General features: G+C 41.8%; 1 protein-coding gene across 2 annotated transcripts; it reads left to right on the forward strand.

Moving 5' to 3' along the window:
• LOC133902497 (short-chain dehydrogenase TIC 32, chloroplastic-like) lies at positions 1–3,204 on the forward strand. Of its 2 annotated transcripts, none has more exons than XM_062344106.1 (8): positions 1–256; positions 358–424; positions 870–898; positions 981–1,189; positions 1,327–1,445; positions 1,883–2,002; positions 2,081–2,147; positions 2,644–3,204. In XM_062344106.1, the coding sequence occupies exons 1-8, from the start codon at positions 68–70 to the stop codon at positions 2,951–2,953; spliced, it is 1,110 nt and encodes a 369-aa protein (XP_062200090.1). In that variant the 5' UTR covers positions 1–67; the 3' UTR covers positions 2,954–3,204. The 2 variants fall into 2 exon arrangements, with proteins under 2 accessions (XP_062200090.1, XP_062200091.1); XM_062344107.1 differs by having other exon boundaries at positions 2–256; positions 1,898–2,002.
• The last annotated feature ends 17,072 nt before the right edge of the window (positions 3,205–20,276 follow it).

Below are 20,276 nucleotides of genomic sequence, written 5' to 3' on the forward strand. Positions count from 1 at the left end.
TTCTGCGTATATACGTCATCTTCTACGGCTCGGACACGGAGTCCACCACCGCACACGGACCCTCTCCATGGACCGGGCCGCGCTCCGCATGGTGTGCTCGCCGCAGTTCTGGCGCATGGCCATCCTGTGGACCCTCTCCCTCCTCCACTCCTACCTCCTCGTATTCCTCCGCGGCCGGACCGCCATCCCTCGCCGCCGGCGACCAAGGACCGGCGCTGGCGGCGAAGGCCGCCGTCCCATCTGCGTGGTCACCGGGGTACGTACGTACTCAAGAACCTCTCTCGTGCACGTGTTTACCTCTCTCTATCTCTCTCCATGGTTGTCTGTGTAACGTCTCCCGCTATGGTGTTGGTGCAGGCGACGTCGGGGCTGGGCAAAGCGGCGGCGGCGGCGCTAGCGCGGGAGGGCTACCACGTCGTCCTCGGTGAGTCCCGTGCTTGGTTGGGAATTTCGTCGAACAGGTGTTGAGCGTCTTTGTAGTTGACTCGTTATTGCCAAAGTAATTGAATCTACAAACCATTCTATTTTCCTTGCTGTCCATCGTGAATTAATTATGTAAACATTTCTGCTCTGATTCAGCCCTTAAGCACGGTGTGTTCCTTTCTTGGAAACCATGAACTCGATGAATCTTCGAAAGTAGCTGTGATGCTAATGTTTTGATATCATTGTTCATTAGTCAGTGATAGTTGTTTCAGTAGTTAGTTGATCCTTTGTTGTATCTATATTCTGTTCTATGTTCACACATTTCTATCCTTGCCATAGTCATTGGAGTAGATATTTGTTTTTTTTTTTGTTCTTGTCAGATTGATTCATCCATGTCCATGACTTGATATAGTACTGAACTGGTATTTAATTCTATTTTGTGTCAGCTGGACGTTGCATGCAGTTGTTATCTGAGGTATTATATAGATCTTGCTCTACATGTATGTTATGTTATCGTTTACCATTGTCATGCATGATTGTCACACTGTGTAAAACAGGCTGTTGAAAAAATTCAGAGGCAACAATCAGACGCCTATCTTGAAGCATTTCAACTCGACTTGTCATCATACAGATCAATAAAGAAATTTGAAAGTTCGCTAAAGCAGTGGATTCTGGAGACAAATTCGGAGCCTGCTATTCAGCTTTTGGTAAATAATGCTGGTATATTAGCGAAGTCACATCGAATTACCGAGGACGGGCTTGATGAGTAGGTGCTTCACTTGACAGTGTTCTTGAAAAATAAAACCGTTGTGTCGTCAATCTATGTTGTTTTCTACATTTCAGCATTATATTTTTGCCTTTCGGCTAATTTCTAAATAAACCTTTACCACATGCAAATTTCAGAATGATACAGACAAACTACATCGGTCCATTTATCCTGACCAACATTCTTGTACCACTGCTGAAGAACAGCCCGGTACCTTCTCGAGTGGTTAATCTAACATCTTTCACACACAGATGTGGTAAGGGTTAACTAATACGTTTTTTTTACTATTTTAGTCAGGAAACTGTATGAACTGTTTATGAACCTATGTTGAATAACTGTAGCATGGGTATCAACTGAACATTTCCTTTGTATATATTTGTTCATATCTATGTGTTATTTTATCCATTTTTCTTGTCGCCTTCCATATGCTAGTATGTCCAGTTTATGGTTGTGTCATTGTTCAGAACTTCAAAATCTTGCTGGTCACATAATTGCCTGCTCTGCTATTTGAGACTGATATGTACTTGTACTATCTGCTCACAATTATCATCTGCTCTTCCAGTAGCTCATAATTGGTGCTCGATGAAAACTCAGTTTGCATTTCAGGTCGATGATAAGCTAGTATGCTACCAGTACTTGTTTCCCTTTCTTTTTTGTGCAAGAACAAGACATATAGTTTGATAACATGTGCAGTTTTCACATATCCAGTCTCAGGTATTGATGTGTCTGAGGGTGCATTGAGAGGAATGAAACTTGGTCAGTGCTCAGCGGGGAAAAGTTATCACTTAGCTTCTTCTTATGAGTATACCAAGCGTGAGTGTCTTGGCTTAATTTTTTTGGTATATCTCATGTAATTCTATCCAGTTTTTTTGATTCATTATCCTATTGCAGTTTGTTTACTCCTATTCTCATATGAGCTTCATCAACAGCTTCACATATCTTCTGCTGTCTCTGTCATGTATGCACCATTATTCCATCAATTATCTCGATGTTTGTTTTTTGCCCATACAATAAAACTACATCCTTGCCTTGGAAGAACTACAGGCCCATTCTATTTGATGTAGAAAATTTTGAGAATAATTATGCGCTGTCCCTAAGGTCCTAGAACCTCAAAAATGGTGCTAAGGGTTACAATGAAGTTCAAAAATAGACTCTTGTTAGACTGTGGAGTAGACTCTAGTGTGGACCAGACTCTAAATATACCATGCTCACTAGAACCTTTTATTCTAGTCACAGAGTAACTCTCCACTAAAAAACATCTTTTCCAGATGTTACAAACATAATTGCAGAATATAAATATTTGTCATGACTCATGTTTGCTGTAGAAGATAGGTTAGGAATGCTCATCCATGTTTCAGTACTCTTTGTTAGCAATTCGCAGATTCATCCATGATTACCAGTTTGTTATTGCACATATATATGAGCTTATGACTCGCTATATTTCTTGTTTCTAGGGCTGCTGATCCTGGTGCAGTGGAAACAAACATCATGCGGGAGCTTCCTCCATGCCTCTCTTGGTTTGCATTCTCCGTTCTGCGCTTCCTGAATCTCCTCCAGCAAACTGATTCCGGGGTTGGTGCTGTCCTTGATGCCGCTTTGGCGCCGGCTGAAGCATCTGGGGAGTATTTCTTTGGAGGGAAAGGACGGACGATCAGATCCTCCCGGCTGTCGTACGACACGGAAGTAGCCAAGAAGCTGTGGGCAGAATCGTCAGCATTGTTCAAGGAGCTGCAGCTTAGAGGACGTGATCTGGGGACTAATTGAAACTAACTTGTTAAAATTGGATCGTTTATCCAAGGAGTAAATTTCCGAGGACACTCTAATCTAATATAGTTTTTTTGATGTTGGGGTCTTATCTTGCTTGGGACTAAAAGACTTTGTTGTTGTTTACGTTGTAAGAATAGAGCCCATAGTTCACTTGGACCTTTTAAGAATCGAGCTATAGTTCACTTGGTAGAGCCTTCAATTAAGAGGGCATTAAAGATCATATAAATATGATCTTAAAGTATTTGGTACTCCTATCTTTAAGACAAAGCTGAGAGACGTCTTCTCTCCGTGGCTGATTTTTTTATTATTATCTTTTGACCTTTTTTGCGCATGATAGAGTAAGCAAGGTCTTATTTTGCAGCTACAGTTACCAATTGTTTTTGCAGCTACGATTTCCAGTTAATTGGAGACCAGTAGTTTTATTGAAATATCCTGCTCTAAGGTATTGGCCGGAAATATTACTGTCACTGGTGTCGCCGTTTTCTACAATCTCCTAGGTGGTGGGACCAAAAGCACAGCAACACATGCAAGTGCAAGGAAATGATAGCTAGGAGCATGAAGATTTGAAGTCAGCCAGAATTCGTATTTTTCTTCTTTCAGAAGTTACACGGATCCTGTAAATTCTTCGTTTGTTGTACGCATATCTTGGTCTCGTATCCATGCGATTCTCATTAGTATTACCAACAGAATCTCGCGGATCCTTTACACAAGTAGCTAGAGTGAAATAGAGGAGTGTAGGATTTTACCCACGTATAATTTTACGCTTGACATCAGCCTGCTGTTGGTGTAAGAGTTTGAGTTATGAGGATGCGATAGAGGTAAAATTATAAGGGTTAGTATTAATTTTCGATTTTTGTGTGGGTGCATCCGCATCCCATGCTCTCCATGTACCTTCACCACTGCTTTAAACAGATATTGAAAGGTAGTATTTAGTTCGTAAGACGAAATGGGATAGAGCGGATTCATTTTGTTTTTGAGCTGTTTGGATGGAGAGCAGCGAGATAGAATAGTTTGAAATCAGAGGATATTCTTCAAAGATTCGGGACAGAGCCGTTCCAAAAAAACGGTGAAACGCAGTCGTCCCACTTCAAACATGACACTGATGATAGTTCTGAGGTACTAAAATAGACTCGTTACATCCCACCCACTAAACAAACATCTATATATGAATGAAATTATCATATCCTTAAATATATGAATAAAATCATTCTATCCTACCTTGTTCTCTAACCAAACACTACATAAAGAAATGAACTCCGATGGTGAAGCACATTCTTTAGCTAAGACCATCTCAAGTGATTCCCGTCAGGGACCAAAATTCATTCACAAAAAGATTTTCATTTCCTTCAGCGTTCTAACGATTTCTCTTCACGGTTCCCATCACGAAGAGATTCCTAAGAACATTCCCTTCAGAACGGGATTCTCTCTCCTTTCTCTTCACAAATCCACATTCTCGCCTCTTCCCCATGCCAGGCTCTGCTACATCCAGCTTCCCACTGTGTTAGCACCGCCGCCGCCGCCGCCGTCCTCCTCTCACGCACGGTAGGAGCTATATAAGTAACTTTGTAAAAAATTATAAGTAGATTAAAATGGATTCATGAGCAAGTTAAGGATTTCCTTTCCAATTCCAAATCCCTCTCGCGCACGGCGCGACGGGCTCTCCAGTATTGCCTCGTTATGAAGCTGTAGCAGTGTTGCCTCGTCTCACCCTCAATGACTTTCCATTCATCGATTCCCTTTCCAATTCCAAATCCCTTCGCGATTTTTCACCCGTTCGTGGCGATTGGTTTGATCCCGTATTATATTGTTTTGGCGGAAGTTAAAGCTAATTAGAAGTTGCGCTGATGGTTGCAATCTTGTTTCAGATAGTAATTTGCTAACCAAGAGAAAATAACCATACGAGACCTTATCTCGAATATTTAAAAGCCGAATCCAATTTATAGTATGACACGTGACATTTTATTTCTTTTATTTATCTTTATTTCTCTTTACCCAAACAACATTTTTCTAGTGGTTTTTCTTGTACACAAGAAAGTATAGGTGGGATGGAATGTACTTACAAAAATTCCAAATCTTTAAGGTTGACCACTCCCAATCAAGTTAACTGAAAACATTCCCATCACAGCTACACATGGACCGAATCCATGGTACACTGACTTCCATGTACCGAGATGCGCTCCTCATGGCGCATGGCCATCCTGTGGACCTCTCCCTCCTCTACTCCCACCTCCTCCTCCTCCGTCGTGGTCGGGCCACCATCCCTCGCCATCGACGACCAAGGCTCGATGTTGTCAGCTAAGGCTGCCGTCCCCTCTGCGTGGTCATCGGGGTATGCTACGCACCCAAGAACTGCCATTATGCATGTGTGTCTACCTCTCTCTATCTTCGCATCATGGACATGGTGTATGATAATAGGTAGTATAAAACTACCATATATCATTATCAAATATGTATTCTCTAAGATTTTCTATATTCACAGGGCATACGACCGTGTCCGGAGAGGAAATCCTAGATGTATAAAAACTGCTTGCAGATACCGAGATATCTCGTAAAAAAGAAATCTATCTCTAAAAATGAGTCCAAAGATCACAAGATAACCCCTGGATATATACAGAGCTAGGAGATCCTACAGGAGAAAATCATTCAGATCCATTCAAACCCATGAAAGCCTCAAGCTCTAAGCCTTATGTACTTGTAATCTGCATTAATAATCCTTCCCGACTACTTGTAAAAAGTACTCGATTAGATTTAGATCTATCTAGACTGATAAGATCACTCTTATAAAAATTATCGAAAAACAATATAAGTCAAACATAACATAGAACTATTATTTTTTTTAAAAATTGAACATGTATAAATTTGTATGTACAAGTGTGATTAGATGATAGAAAATATCTCCTACTTTATTCACAACTCCATAAGATTGGTGTTTCATAAATCTTCGACAGGCGACGTAGGGGCTGGGCAGGGCGGTGGTGGCGGGCTGGCGCGGGAGGGCTACCACGTCGTGCTCGGTGAGTCGCGTGTTCCCCGCCGTGCGTTTTGCTTGAGCATTCCGTCGAGCAGGTGTAGTGCGTCCTTGTAGCTGTCGACTATTGCTCAAAATCTTGCTGTCCTCATAATTGCCTGCTCTGCTGTTTCGAGATTGATATGTACTTGTACCATCTGCTCTTCCAGTAGCTCATACTTGGTGCTCAATGGAACTTAGTTTGCATTTAAGATATATCATATGCTACCATTTTATTTGTTTCCTTTTCTCTCACTATAAGAACCACTAACCGGACATGTAGTTTGGCAAAAATGTGCAATTTTCGCATATCCAGTGTCAGAGGATGCATTGAGAGGAACGAAATTTGGTCGGTGCTCAGTGGCGGAAAGTTACCCTTTAGTTTCTACTTACGAGTACACCAAGCGTAAGTCTGTTGGCTCAATATTTTTAGTATACTTCATGTAATTCTATCCTAACTTTTTTAATTCATTTTCCTATTGCAGTTTGTTTACTGATGTTCTCATATGAGCTTCATCGACAGCTTCACTTGTCATCTGCTGTCTCTGTCATGTATGCACCATCGATTATTTCTGTCATTCATTTTTTTTTATTCTCCATACAGTAATACCGCATCCTTACTTTTTTACACCGGATCCTCTTTGCCCTGGGTCTTTTTTGAAGACCTTTTAACGAGGTGTAAACCCGGGATTTGAACCCCGGACCAGTGAAGACACGCCCTTGCGTCTTATCGGTGAGCCACACGCTCGTTTGCAACGTTGTGTAAAAAAAAACCCCCGCATCCTTGCCTATAGAAGCAATAGGGTCCCATTTTATTTGGCATAGAATTTTTGGAGAATAATTATTTGTTGTCCCTCATGTCCTTCACACCTTTTATTTATAGCGCTAAGGACTACAATTAAAGTCAAGATGGACTCTCATTAGTCATTTCTATGAACAAGGACCCCTATTAGACTCTAAATGGACCATACTCTAATTATACTATGTTTAACAGAACCTTGTGTCCTGTAGTTACAGAGAAAACCCTTGCTGAAACATATCTGATTCAGATATTACAATAATCAGAGAATATAAAAAGTTTCATGTTTGCTGTAGAAGGATAATGTAGGAACCTCATCCCGATGTTTCAGACTCTTTGTTACAACTTAACATAAGCTTTGGCAATTCGCTCATTCATCCACGATTACCACTTTGTTATTTTACTTTTTTTTGTGACTTGTTACACTTTGTTTCTAGGGCTGCTGATCCAGGTGTAGTGGAAACAAACATCATGCGGGAGCTTCCTCCATGCCTCTCTTGGTTTGCATTCTCCGTTCTGCGCTTCCTGAATCTCAGCAAACTGATTCCGGGGTTGGTGCTGTCCTTGATGCCGCTTTGGCTCCGCCGGCAAACTTGCTGTTAAATCCTTGCAAAACTTAAGTCATTCGCAACAAAATGACGATGTGCTAGCATTGACTAATCACTACTAGTTATACTTTGAATTGCATTTTTGTGTTGTGGTGTTTTAGGAAGCTTCTGGGAAGTATTTATTCGGAGGGAAAGGCAGGACCATTCGATCCTCCGGGCTGTCGTACGACATTGAAGTTGCCAAGAAGCTGTGGGCAGAATCGTCAGCCTTGTTCAAGGAGCTGCAGCTTACTTGTTAAATTAGATTATTCATCCAAGGAGTAAATCGTAGTGCACGGCCACCTCGCATCCTCTTTTTTTTTTTCGTATGGTCCTATTTTGGCATGTCTTGTTAAGAGATAATCTCTCTCCAAATGCATACATTATATCTGGTCACTTATTTTGTATCGTTGCTAGCTGGATATAATCCCTAGAATAGTGCTAGTTATTAGTCTTTAGTGCTAGCCTTTAGTACGTGGATTCAGCATTAGCAGACAAGCCTCTCTTGGTTATATATATACATGTAAACCCCTCAGCGCAAATCATTGTGTATAGCTTATACACTTTCATGGTACCAGGGATCTAAACGATCCTACGTACGAACCCTTCCGCTGCCTATCTAACAACTCACGATATGACCGACGGCTAAGCCCTCTGCGCATGCCATCAGCTCCGCCAATGCAATCTCCCATATCCCAAAACTAGAGCTCCACCAGTCCAACTACTCCATTTGGAGTGATTTCTTCCTTACTGCCCTTGGAAAGTTTGCCCTCGGCAAACATGTTGATGGCACCGCGCCCGACGAGACGGACATCGACTGGGCCCAGAACAAGTGGAGCGTTCGGTCCTGGTTGTATGGCTCAATCTCTAATGAGATCCTCACCATCGTCATCGTTTCTGGGAGCACCACGCGCACCATCTGGATGAACATTGAGAACCTTTTCCGCAACAACAAGAAAAGTCAGGCCATCCATCTTGAGGCCGAATTCCGCATTCTCGCCCAAGGTAGGATGTCCATCACTGAATACTGCAATCGCTTGAAGACCCTCGCTGACACCCTTAGTGACATCGGTGAAGCCATCTCCGACCGCACGCTCGTCCTCACCCTACTTCATGGCATCAACGAGAACTTTGCCATATACCAAACCACAGTACCGGCGCAGAAGCCCTTCCCCACGTTCCTGGAGGTTCACTCGCTTTTACTGCTCCATGAGCAGTCGACACATGTGGAATGGCCAACACCGGCAACTGCCCTTGTCGCCTCCACTGGACAGGGCACTGGCTCAAACCGCAACTCCAACAACTGCAAGAAGGGGAAGAACAGGACCGATGGTCTCGGGAACGACTCCGGCGTCCACACCAACACCTCCTGTCCCACGGTGTACAACCCGTGGACATGAACAATCCAAATGTGGCCTAGACAGGGTGCCCCCGGCATCCTCGCGTCGTGCCCTCCCCAGGCTGGCCCCCGCCCTGGAGCACCCCCTCAGGCGCATGTGTTTTCCAGACTGATACACAAATGACACCATCGTGGGATCAGGTGTCTCTCATCAACGCGCTAAACACCATGGCGATCTAGTAGTCGGGTGCCCCTTCCTGATACATGGACTCTGGAGCATCCGCTCATCTTACTGTAGAACCTGGTAATCTTTCTCTCTCTACAACCCCTTGCTCCTCCCTTCCCAGCCACATCATAGTTGGCAATGTAGCCCATATGCCCGTTGTCTCTTCTGGTCACACCTTGCTAAATTCTCCCACTAGAAAACTTCATCAACGAAATGTTCTCATTTCTCCAAAAATAGTTAAAAATCTCATGTCGGTTCGCAAGTTCACCATTGATAATCTTTGCTCAGTGGAATTTGACCCGATTGGTCTCTCTGTGAAGGATCTTCAAACCAAGGCCAAGATTCTCCGATGTAACAGCTCCGGCGACCTCTATCCCATACATCCTGCGGCACACGCATCTCCACCAAGTGCCCTAGTCGCCACCACACTGCTCAAGCTTTGGCATTGCTAGCTTGGTCACCTAGGCCATCGTTCAATCTCCCGCTTAATTTCTGCAAATGCCTTTTCACGCAATAAACCCAATATCAGCACGACCCTATGTCATGCGTCCCAACTTGGTCGTCACGTAAGGCTTCCTTTTGCAGCCTCAAGTTCCCGCATAAATAAAAATTTGAAACTTGTTTATTGTGACCTATGGACCTCTCCGATCCCTAGCATATCCGGTTACAAATATTACTTAATCTGTTTGGATGATCATTCACATTATTCTTGGACTTTCCCTCTATGGTAAAATCTGAGACATTTCCTACCCTCCAACAATTATTTGCCTATGTCTCCACACATTTTAACACCACTGTCCAAAACATACAATGTGATAATGGTCGTGAGTTCAGTAACAATGCTGCACGCACATTCTTTCTCTCACATGGCACACATCTTTGCTTATCTTGCTGTAGCATCTAGGCCTCTAGGTAAGTGGTAAGTGTTTCGGTGATTAATGATAACCGTATCATTGTAACTAACAATTTGTTTTGAAGGGAATAAAAAATTCAGTTCATAATGAAAATTGGGCATTCTTGATCTCTAAGGCGATTATGTGGGCGATCAAAGGACTTGTGCACTAAGATTAAGGATCTTCTAGTTCTAAGTGTCACAAAAGAGATGAAGGACACTTAGAGTAGTATATATTATTTTTCTTTAGTCTTTTGACCATACTATAAAGAGGGGCTAAGAGTACTAGCTTGACCTAGTGAGTCTAGACTTGGTTTGATACACACTTATAAAATTCTAGCACTAGGTAGCTCATAGAAGCTCATGGTTGACATGTCGAGAAGCTAGAGCTCAAGAAAGGTTGAATTGGATGAGCTCAGAGAAAATTTACTTCACTGGATGATTTGGTCTATGTGAAGTAATCTCACCGGAGCATATGGTTATCTCAAGACAGAAAACACTCTATATGCACCGGATGCTCCGATGAACAAAGTGATGTAATCACCGAATGATTTTCTAGGTGACACGTGGGCAAAAATTTTAGAAGTGTTACACCGGATAGTCTGGTGATAGTGTGGTGATATCATCGGTCTATTTTCAGCAGAAGCGGGTTTGTTAGGAAAAATTGAAGTTCAACTCACCGGATTATCCGGTGATGCAATGATGACAGCACCAGACTAATTATTCCAAAGGCAATTCCAAGGCAAGAATTCTGAAGCTCAGTTCACCGGATGGTCCGGTGAAGATGGTGTGTATACCAGACCAATTCTTACAGAGAACAGTTTCTGGTGGCAGAAGAAACTTCAATCACCGGATGGTCCGGTGAAGGCGAAAATGAATCACCAGAGTAATATTTTTAGAGAGGGTTGCTTCGGTTGGATTGAAGGAGTTCTACTCATCAGATAGTCCGGTGATAAACACATATGTACACCAGAGCTTTTCTACCAGAGAAGATTTTGAGGACAAAAGAAGTTTAACCCACTGGATAGTCCGGTGATGGAAATGAAATCATCACCGGCCATACTTTTCAGAGAGGGTTGCAACGGGAAAATTTGGCTAGTTTGTACTCACAGGATGGTCCGGTGTTGGGTCGATGTTCATCGGATGATGCCACCGGACTATTTCTCAACAGTAATGGCTACTGATAGCTGGCATAGTGGAAATGAAAGTTTGTACTCACCGGATTGTTCGGTGTGCGTAAGGAGATATTCACTAGATCATCCGGTGTTAACAGAAAAAATGGGTGGTTAGGCAATGACTATAATTTGGATCTTTAGCCTACAAATACCCCTACACTTGGTTTCATTTATCTCTCTTGTGTTTCAGAGGAGTTTATACACTGTGTGTGTCATCAAGAAGCAAGAGAGAGCACTTGAGTTGATTTCCAAGTCCCTAATTGAAGATTAAGGACATCATTAGTGCTTAGAGAGTAGCAAGTGTACATCTAAATGTAGTCTAGACTTGATCTTGGTCAAGTGAAGCTATTGGTTTATTACTCTTGGTGGTTACCAACACCTAGTCGGTCTTTGGTGATTGGTGGTATCTCGGTGAGCTCTTGGAGTTCTTGTGGGAGCCCCGAGAATAGCTATGTGTTTGGTTTGATGCCCGCCAATCCGAAGATGGATAAGTGACAATCATGAGGGAGAACTTGAGTCTTGGTGACTCAAGGGGGAGCAATATCTTTGGTGGATGCTCTAACGAGGACTAGAGGGGAGTGCCAACTCCCCGATTCCTCAGGAAAAAAATCTGGTGTTCTCTTATCCATTTCTTTACTATTCTGCAATTTATTTTGAGCATTTACATTTTTCTAAGCTTTCAATTCCGTATTTTCTTAGTGTCTTTGCTTGCTTGTTTGGTTGCTTTCTCCTAGCTTGTTTGTGTAGTCACATTTCTTTTCATCCAGGCTAAGATTGTTATTTGTTCTAGTTTTCCGTAGAAGTTTTTAAATTGCCCAATTCACCCTCTCTTGGGCCATTCGATCCTTTCAATTGGTATTAGAGACTCGTGCTCTTGATAGGCTTAAAATCATAGAGCAATGGCCCCGGGGAGTGGAAGTAGCGTGCCAAAGTTCGAGGGAGAGAACTTCGTCTATTAGAAAGTTTGCATGGTGAGCTATTTTGAGGCTATTTTGCCTGAAGTTTGGCTAGTCGCCTTCATTGGGTTTGATCAACATTTTACCTAACAACAAGTTAGGTGGAATGCTAAGGCTAAGAATGCTATATTCGAGGGAATTAGTGAAGATGTTTTCTCTAGAGTTAGGAGCAAGGAATTTGCTAATGAGATTTGAACCGCTCTTTGTGAAATTCATGAGGGTTCTAGAAAAATTCGCGAGGAAAGATATCATGTGCTTATGAATGCTCTTAATCAATTCAAGATGATTCATAATGAGTTATGCAATGATATGTATTCTAGCATGAATATGCTTATGGAAGAAATTAATTCTCTTGAACTCACTCAATTGTCTCAAGGAGACGTTATTTATAGGATCTTGCTGGTGTCTCCCAAGCTACTATACAACATTGTCATCTCTCTTATTCATGAAAGGGACATCAATGATATGACCATCACCGCCATTGGAAAGACATGTGCTCTTGAGATATTCTTGTTTGGAGATCATGAGTCTTCATCCAAGAAGAATCTTGCTCTCAAGGCAAATATGGTTGAGAAGAAGAAGAAGCTCCTATCATCAAGTGAAGGTGATGAAGATGATGACTATGATGATGATGGTGGCGACTCCAACACCGAGCTTGCTCTTCTCATGAGAAGAACCACAAGGATGATCTCCAAGTTTCAAAAGAAGGGCTACAACTATGATCCCAAGAAGAACAAATTTCGTGCAAAAAAATTTGACAAGTATGGTGGCGGAGATAAGAAAAAGTGCTATAATTATAGTAATTTTGGCCACATATCATATGATTTCCCTCATCCTGACAAGAGAAACAAGAATAAGTCGAAGAAGATTGATGCAATTAATAATGAGGACAAGCACAAGAAGAAGGATCAAGAAAAGAGGAAGAAGAAACTCTTCAGTAAGAAGGGTGGAGGCCGCAAGGCCTACATTGTTGGTGAATGGGTCTCCGGCGAAAGCTCAAGTGATGATTCAAGCGATGATGAAGACAACAACTTCGCAGACCTCGCCATCACCAATGATGATCCACCTCTACCTCCACCACCTATGTGTCTCATGGCAAAAGGTAACAACAAGGTGAGTAGTGAGGATGATGGTAGTAGTAGTAATGATGATGGTCTTTCTCTTAATGATCTATCTAAGCTGAATGACTATGCTACTATCATCAAAAAATAAAAAGCTAAAATCAAGTCTCTTAAAAATACTAATGCTATGCTTAGTTCTAATCATGATGAGTTTCTTGCTAAATACAATGATGTGCTTAAGAAACATTATGAAGTAGTTGCATCTAGCAAGTCTCTTGAGGCTAGTAACAAGAAGCTAAAACTTGAACATATTGACTTGAAATGCAAACATTAAGAACTTGATTTAACTTATGATGCCATTGATCCTAGCATGAATGAATTGCCTACTATAGATGTTGTTAAGGTTAATGCATCTACTTCTTGTGATTATCTTCTTGCTATATCATGCTCCTCTTCATGTGATAGTATATCATCTTCTAAGACTAACCATGCAAGGGAGCAAGAGCTCAAAGAGGAGATTGCAAATCTCAATTCATATGTGGCCCGATTGACTAAGGGGAGTACAAACACAAGGAAATTCTCATGAAGAATGCATTGTACTACAACAAGACATGCCTTGAATGCTTCCCTGACCCGGTGAATAAGATCATCAAGTCACCGGAGATCAAGAATTACTTCATCAAGAAAGTTGATTCATATTGTCAATATTGAAGTCACCGGTCACCAAAAAAACAAGGGAGTGTCCAATTCCTATTAAATCCCTTCCTACTTTACCTTCCAAGTACAAGTCTACTTTCAATGGTCACTATTTTCTATTGCATAAACTTAAAAGTGGGAAAGTCATGGCTAAATTCATTGAAACTCAAGCTAAAGGAAAACTTCCTAGGCAAATTTGGATGCTTAAAACACTTATGAGTCACTTCAAAGGTACCAAACTTGGTTAGGTACCTAAACAAAAAGTTTGATCCCTGTTTGTAGGTGAACTATAAAGCCGGTGGCAAGTATTGGGTGCTTAATAGTGGATCCACACAACATATGACCAGCAACATAAAGATGTTCACCTCACTAGAATATGATGTGGGAGACCATGACAAAGCCACCTTTGGTGATAAGTGTAAGGAAAATGTGATAGGTTTGGGTAAGATAGCAATCTCCAATGATCTCTCTATTTATAATATTCTTTTAGTAGAGTCACTTAGCTTTAATTTGCTTTCCGTAGCCCAACTATGTGATTTAGACTTTACATGCTTATTTAGTGATGATGACGTTATCATAACTAGCAATAAGCATAATGATCTAATCTTTAAAGGTTTTAAATATGGGCATATATATCTTGTGGGTTTCTCCTCTAATGAAGCTACTTGACTACATACCTCTTCATTAAGACATCTATGGGTTGGCTTTGGTATCGTCGTTTTGCACACATTAGAATGAGCCAACTCAAGAAGGTGTTCAAGAACGGAATGGTAGTTACTTTGAAGAATGTTGTATTCAAGAAGGACAAGTTGTGCAGCGCTTGCCAAGCGGGAAAGCAAGTTGCAAGCTCACATCCATACAAGTCCATGATGTCTACACCAAGACCCTTGGAGCTACTACACATGGACCTCTTCGGACCGACTGCCTACAAGAGTCTTGGTGATAATCTCTATTGCCTTGTCATTGTTAATGATTATACAAGATACACTTGGACTTTCTTTCTAGATGAAAAGAGCAAGACCGTTGGGATCTTCAAGAAGTTCGCAAAGCGGGCTCAAAGAATTTGAGGTCACACTTGTGAAGATCCGAAGTGACAACAGCACGGAGTTCAAGAACATATACATTGAAGAATTTTGTGATGATAGAGACATCAAGCATGAGTTCTCATCAACTTACACCCCTCAACAAAATTGCATGGTGGAGAGGAAGAACAAGACCTTGATCACTCTTGCAAGAGAAATGTTGGATGAGTATGGTATGCCAGAGAAATTTTGGGCGGAAGCAATCAATACGGCGTGTCATGCATTCAATCAAGTGTACTTCCACCGACTATTGAAGACGTCATATGAGCTTCTCATTAGGAGAAAACCCAATATCTCATACTTTTTGGTGTTCGGGTGTAAGCGCTTTATCTTCAAGAAAAAAGAACGCCTAGGAAAGTTTGAAAAACATTACGATATTAGTTTTCTTGTTAGTTATGCATCTAACTCCAAAGCATATCGAGTATTCAACAATGCCACTAGTCTTGTTGAAGAAACATGCGATGTGGAGTTTGATTAATCTAATGGCTCTCAATGAGACGATGTTTCTAGTGATGATGTAGGTGAGGAACCCTTGAGAGATGCAATGAAGAATATGACAATTGCGGATATCAAGCCTAAGGAGGATGATGAAGATGTACCTTCTACTAATTCCACACACCTCCATGGCACCCCAAGTTGATGAAGATAAGGACAATGATGATCAACCACTTTCATCACATGATGTCTATATCTCTCAAGAGGAATCTCAAGCTCCACCACAGCAAGATACACCTCAAGAACCACAAGTGATGCATACACATATTTTCAAGGATCACCGTATTGACTTGATCATTGGAAGTCCATCTAGGGGAGTACGAACTCGCTCTCGTTAATATGCTTCATTTTATGAACATTACTCGTTTGTCTTTTGTTTGGAACCCACACATGTACATGAGGCTCTTAAGGATCCAGATTGGGTGATGGCTATGCAAGAATAACTCAACAACTTTACCCACAATAAAGTATGGATTCTTGAAGAAAGGCCTCAAGACAAGAATGTAATCGGAACTAAGTTGGTCTTTCGCAACAAGCAAGATGAACATGGTATGGTGATACACAATAAGGCAAGACTCATCGTGTAAGGATTTGCACAAGTTGAAGGTTTGGATTTTGGCGAAACATTCACTCCTGTGGCAAGGCTTGAGGCCATTCGTATCCTTCTTAGATTTGCTTCATATCATAATATTAAGCTTTATCAAATGGATGTGAATAGTTCATTCTTAAATGGTTTCATCAATGAACTTGTTTATGTTGAATAACCCCTCGGTTTCGAAGATTCTAGATATCCTAATCATGTCTATAGGTTACACAAGGCGCTTTATGGACTCAATCAAGCCCCAAGAGCTTGGTACAGACGCCTACGTGACTTTCTCATCAACCAAGGATTCAAGATCGGGAGGGTGGACACCACATTATTCACAAAGATCATCGACAATGAGTTTTTCTTGTGTCAAATTTATGTTGATGGTATAATATTTGGTTCAACTGACAAAGAGTTTGACAAGGAATTTGGTGACATGATGTCTAGGAAGTTCGAGCGGTCGATGATTGGCAAGCTCAACTACTTCCTTGGGTTTCAAATTAAGCAATTGAAGGAAGGAACATTCCTCCATCAAGAGAAGTACATGAGGGACATCCTCAAGAAATTCAAGATGGATGATTGCAAGCCAATCAAGACCCTCATGCCTACTAATGGATATCTCAACTTGGATGAAACAGGTAAGCCAGTTAACCAAAAGCTTTATTGTTCTATAATTAGGTCGCTTCTTTACCTTACCACATATAGGCCCGATATTATGTTTAGTGTATGCATGTACGCTCGCTTTCAAGCTAATCCTAATGAATCACATCTTAGCGTGTTTAAAAGAATCCTTAGATACCTAAAGCATACACCTAGAATAGTCTTATCGTACCTGAAAGGTGCTAGTTTCCTACTCTTGGAATACTCGAATTCGGATTTTACCGGATGTCATGTGGATTGTAAGAGTACTTTGGGTGGGTGCCACTTGCTCGGGCGATCCCTAGTTTCATGGTCTTCTAAGAAGCAAAACTCAGTAGCTTTGTCCACCGCGGAAGCAGAATACATTGCCACTGGATCATGTTGTGCTCAAATCCTTTATATGAAGCAAACCTTATTAGACTTTGGTGTTTGTCTAGAGAAGGTTCCATCCTTTGTGACAACGAAAGTGCCGTAAAAATAGCAAACAATCCCGTTCAACACTCTCGCATAAAGCACATTGATATTCACCATCATTTCCTTAGAGATCATGTGGCTAAAAATAATATCTCGCTTAGTGGAGTAAGGTCAGAAGATCAATTGGCGGATATCTTCACAAAACCTCTAGATGAAGCAACCTTTTGTAGATTGCGAAAGGAGTTGAACGTGATAGATGCTTCAAACGTCATGTGATGCCTTGTCATATAGATGTATTCATGATAGGTGCTTGTCTAACCTTTTCAAAATAGTGGTGAACATGGGTTTTGCTTGAGATGGTGGTCTCCTAGTTTCTCTCAAGACATGTTGTTGGGTTCATCATGAAGAAGCTTGAGAAGGGAAGTAATATGACAAGATAGATTTATTTTATGCTATACATTCGTATGACATATAACTTGTATTCATGTTTAAATTTTATGCACTTGTTATGCATTGTATGTGCATTGACGGTAGAGAGATCACAAAGGAGGATATCACTCTTTGAGATTGTTGTTCACTCTCAATGTGAATATACACCTCTATGAGTTTGATTATAATGATGTAAGTGCTTAATGCCTATTGAGTCATGTCCTATCGAATTTAAAACTTTAATCTTTAAGTTCATAGGTAATGTGACTCATACATTTTCTTGGACTTTTTCTCTTTTTTTATTTGGTTCTTACTGTCTATTGCAAAATTATGTATGATATAGCATTTTTGGCAAATATTTGCAAAATAGTATTTGAGAGAGTGCAGCTTCACTCAAGCTAGTCCAAACATTTGTTTTTGCTGTGTGTTATTTTAAAGTTTGGACTCAACAAGAGATTTTAGTTCAGCAGAATTTTTTTCCTTCTCACCGGATGATCCAGTGCCCCTTCGTTCTCCTCAACGGATCATCCAGTCTTCAGTTCTCTCAGCTCATCTTCTCTAAAGAAGGTTCGGTGGCTTTATACGGTGAGCATCTTAGTTGCAGCGGACAGTCTGGTGTTTGAAAAATAGCTTGGCATGCAGAAAGAAGATCTGGTGTTCAGAAGAACATCACCAGAACATCCGATATTTGAAAGTTGTCGCAGGTCCGTTTTGAGATACTCTCTGGAAATATTGGTCTAGTACTCAGTTCTTAGCATCACTGGACCTTCCGGTCTTCTCATAATTCACGGGATCCACCTATCATATAACCTCTTGGCCGCCACTCTCCTCTCTCTATTTTCGATCTCATCGCCGCGCATTCTCATCGGAGTGCCATCCCTGCGCCTACCACTGCTGACTAGCACCTCGCCGTACTCCCTGCGCCTGCTCACCGACCAGCTCGCCGTCCTAGCACCTGCAGCTGTCGCCAAGAGCTCCACCGTCCTGAGCACCACCGCACTGCTCCCGCAGCCGCCGCCGCCCTCTATGGTGCCATCCCGGTCGCCGGTCGCCATTCTTCTCCCTCACCGCCGATCACCTCCATCCTAGTCATCGCGGTGAGCACAAATCTCGGCCATATCTTCAAATTTCCAAACCCTAGCTCTAAATTTTTGAAATTTTGTTCCAATTCATGCAAATTTATGTGAATTGCATTCAAACCTATGCAAAATTAGTTCAATTCTGTGCAATTTGAGAGCATGTTCATCTGTATATGAGCTTAATTGCTAAAATTCTTCAAATTCAAGTTCAATTCATTCAAATTTGATCAAATTTTATTCAAATTCAACCCTAATCTGAGAAATTCATGATCAGTTGCTAAACTTAGAACCATATAATTCTCTTTGAACTTATTTTAATGCATGTTGACCTAAATTGTCGACAATGTGCTCGTTTCTTTCGAATCTAGGTCAAAATCTTGCAATTTTGTCCCAATTTCATATAGCTTTTGATCAATTCATTCAAATTAAAGTCATATTGTTTGAATTTGATCATTGCCTTGTTGCAAACGTGAATCAATAGTATGCTCGTCTTTTTTCTCCAAAATTCTTGCTTAGAATTCAGTTTTGGATCAATATCTTGCCAATTTCTTTTTTTAGAAAAAACCTAATGCGTTTGCTTATCCTGTTGTCATCTATCTATCTGTCAGATGGGTCATGAGCATGCTGATAAGGGCAAGGGTAAGGCTATTGAGTAGTTAAAGAAGAAGTCAAAGGCTCAGAAGGAGTGGGGTAGAGCTTTAGCAGTAGTTGAGGTAGCATACACTCAAAGAGGTTTCGCGATCCTAGGTGACTCCTCTACTCTGTGTTGGTCCACCTGCACCCGTCCTGCCAGGAGGTTGGGCACAATACCTTTCGGCCAGTCAGGCAGTCGGAAGAGGGCTCGTCAGGAGCCAGAGCCAGTTGAGGAGGAGGAGGAGTAGGCAGAGCAGCAATAGACAGAGCAGCCACAGGCAGAGACAGAGCTCAGACTCATCAATGTGACTTCTTATAAGTCATCGAGGATTAAGAAGCTACTTTTTGTACCTATTGAGGAGTCATTTCCTGAGGTTAGGGATGAGGGAGTTGATCCCTGGTTCTGGACAGTCCTGTAGGAGAGCTTCTTCTACTCCTATCTCAGGAAGTAGGTTAGTTTGAGCCAGCACAAGATACTCAACTGGGGCTATATGCAGTCAGCTGCAGTGGACGTGAGGCAACACTTTAACACCTTCCCTAGATTTTCAGGTCTGCTCACTGACGTGGACAGATATGTAGAGGAACTTTATTCAGTTCATGTTCTAGGGCGACACTTTCAGATTATATCAGAACAATCTACTTGAGGCTCTGGGGGTGCAGGCGAGTTCCAGGTATTGCACGAGGTAGTTTATCGGAATGCCAAAACCCCTTGCCATCCTCTAGTTGGTGGCATCTTCCCAACTGATAAGGAGATCAGGCTGCTCTTCAGACAACCCTTCGTTCCAGGTTCACCGCGAATGCCAAACATGCCTTCGTTCCAGGTTCACCGCGAATGCCAAACATGCTAACACATGTAGCGAAGGCTATCCACATGGCCCTGAGATGGACTTTGCTGTTGAGGATCAGCTACGGAGAGGCCATCACCAGCCTGCAATAGTGGTTGAGTCTTCCTATCCTCACTCACCATCGTATTGACATCGTGGATCTGATCTTTTGTGAGATTGAGGATGTTATTGCAGAAGGGATGTCCCTAGCCAGACAACAGCCATATGCACACTTCATCTCTCATTTGCTTGCTCACGCCATCAGGTATCCCGAGTTTCTCGAGACCTATCAGGAGTCTCCTACTCGCTTCAAGGAGTATGCTCCTTCTGCTCTCACAGACAGACGCCATAGTCAGCGAGCCATGATTCATGCTCAGGAGCAAATCCCTGTTGACGAGCGA

The sequence above is a fragment of the Phragmites australis genome, chromosome 20 (genome assembly GCF_958298935.1).
Source record: "Phragmites australis chromosome 20, lpPhrAust1.1, whole genome shotgun sequence".
NCBI lineage: Eukaryota > Viridiplantae > Streptophyta > Magnoliopsida > Poales > Poaceae > Phragmites > Phragmites australis.

Excerpts from the sequence above, each read along its gene's own strand:
- LOC133902497 (XM_062344106.1), top strand. The coding sequence starts at position 68 with ATGGACCGGGCCGCGCTCCGCATGGTGTGCTCGCCGCAGTTCTGGCGC. Across the intron at positions 425-869 it reads GGGCTACCACGTCGTCCTCG|CTGGACGTTGCATGCAGTTG; the intron begins GTGAGTCCCGTG and ends ATTTTGTGTCAG. Across the intron at positions 2,003-2,080 it reads TTCTTATGAGTATACCAAGC|TTTGTTTACTCCTATTCTCA; the intron begins GTGAGTGTCTTG and ends ATCCTATTGCAG.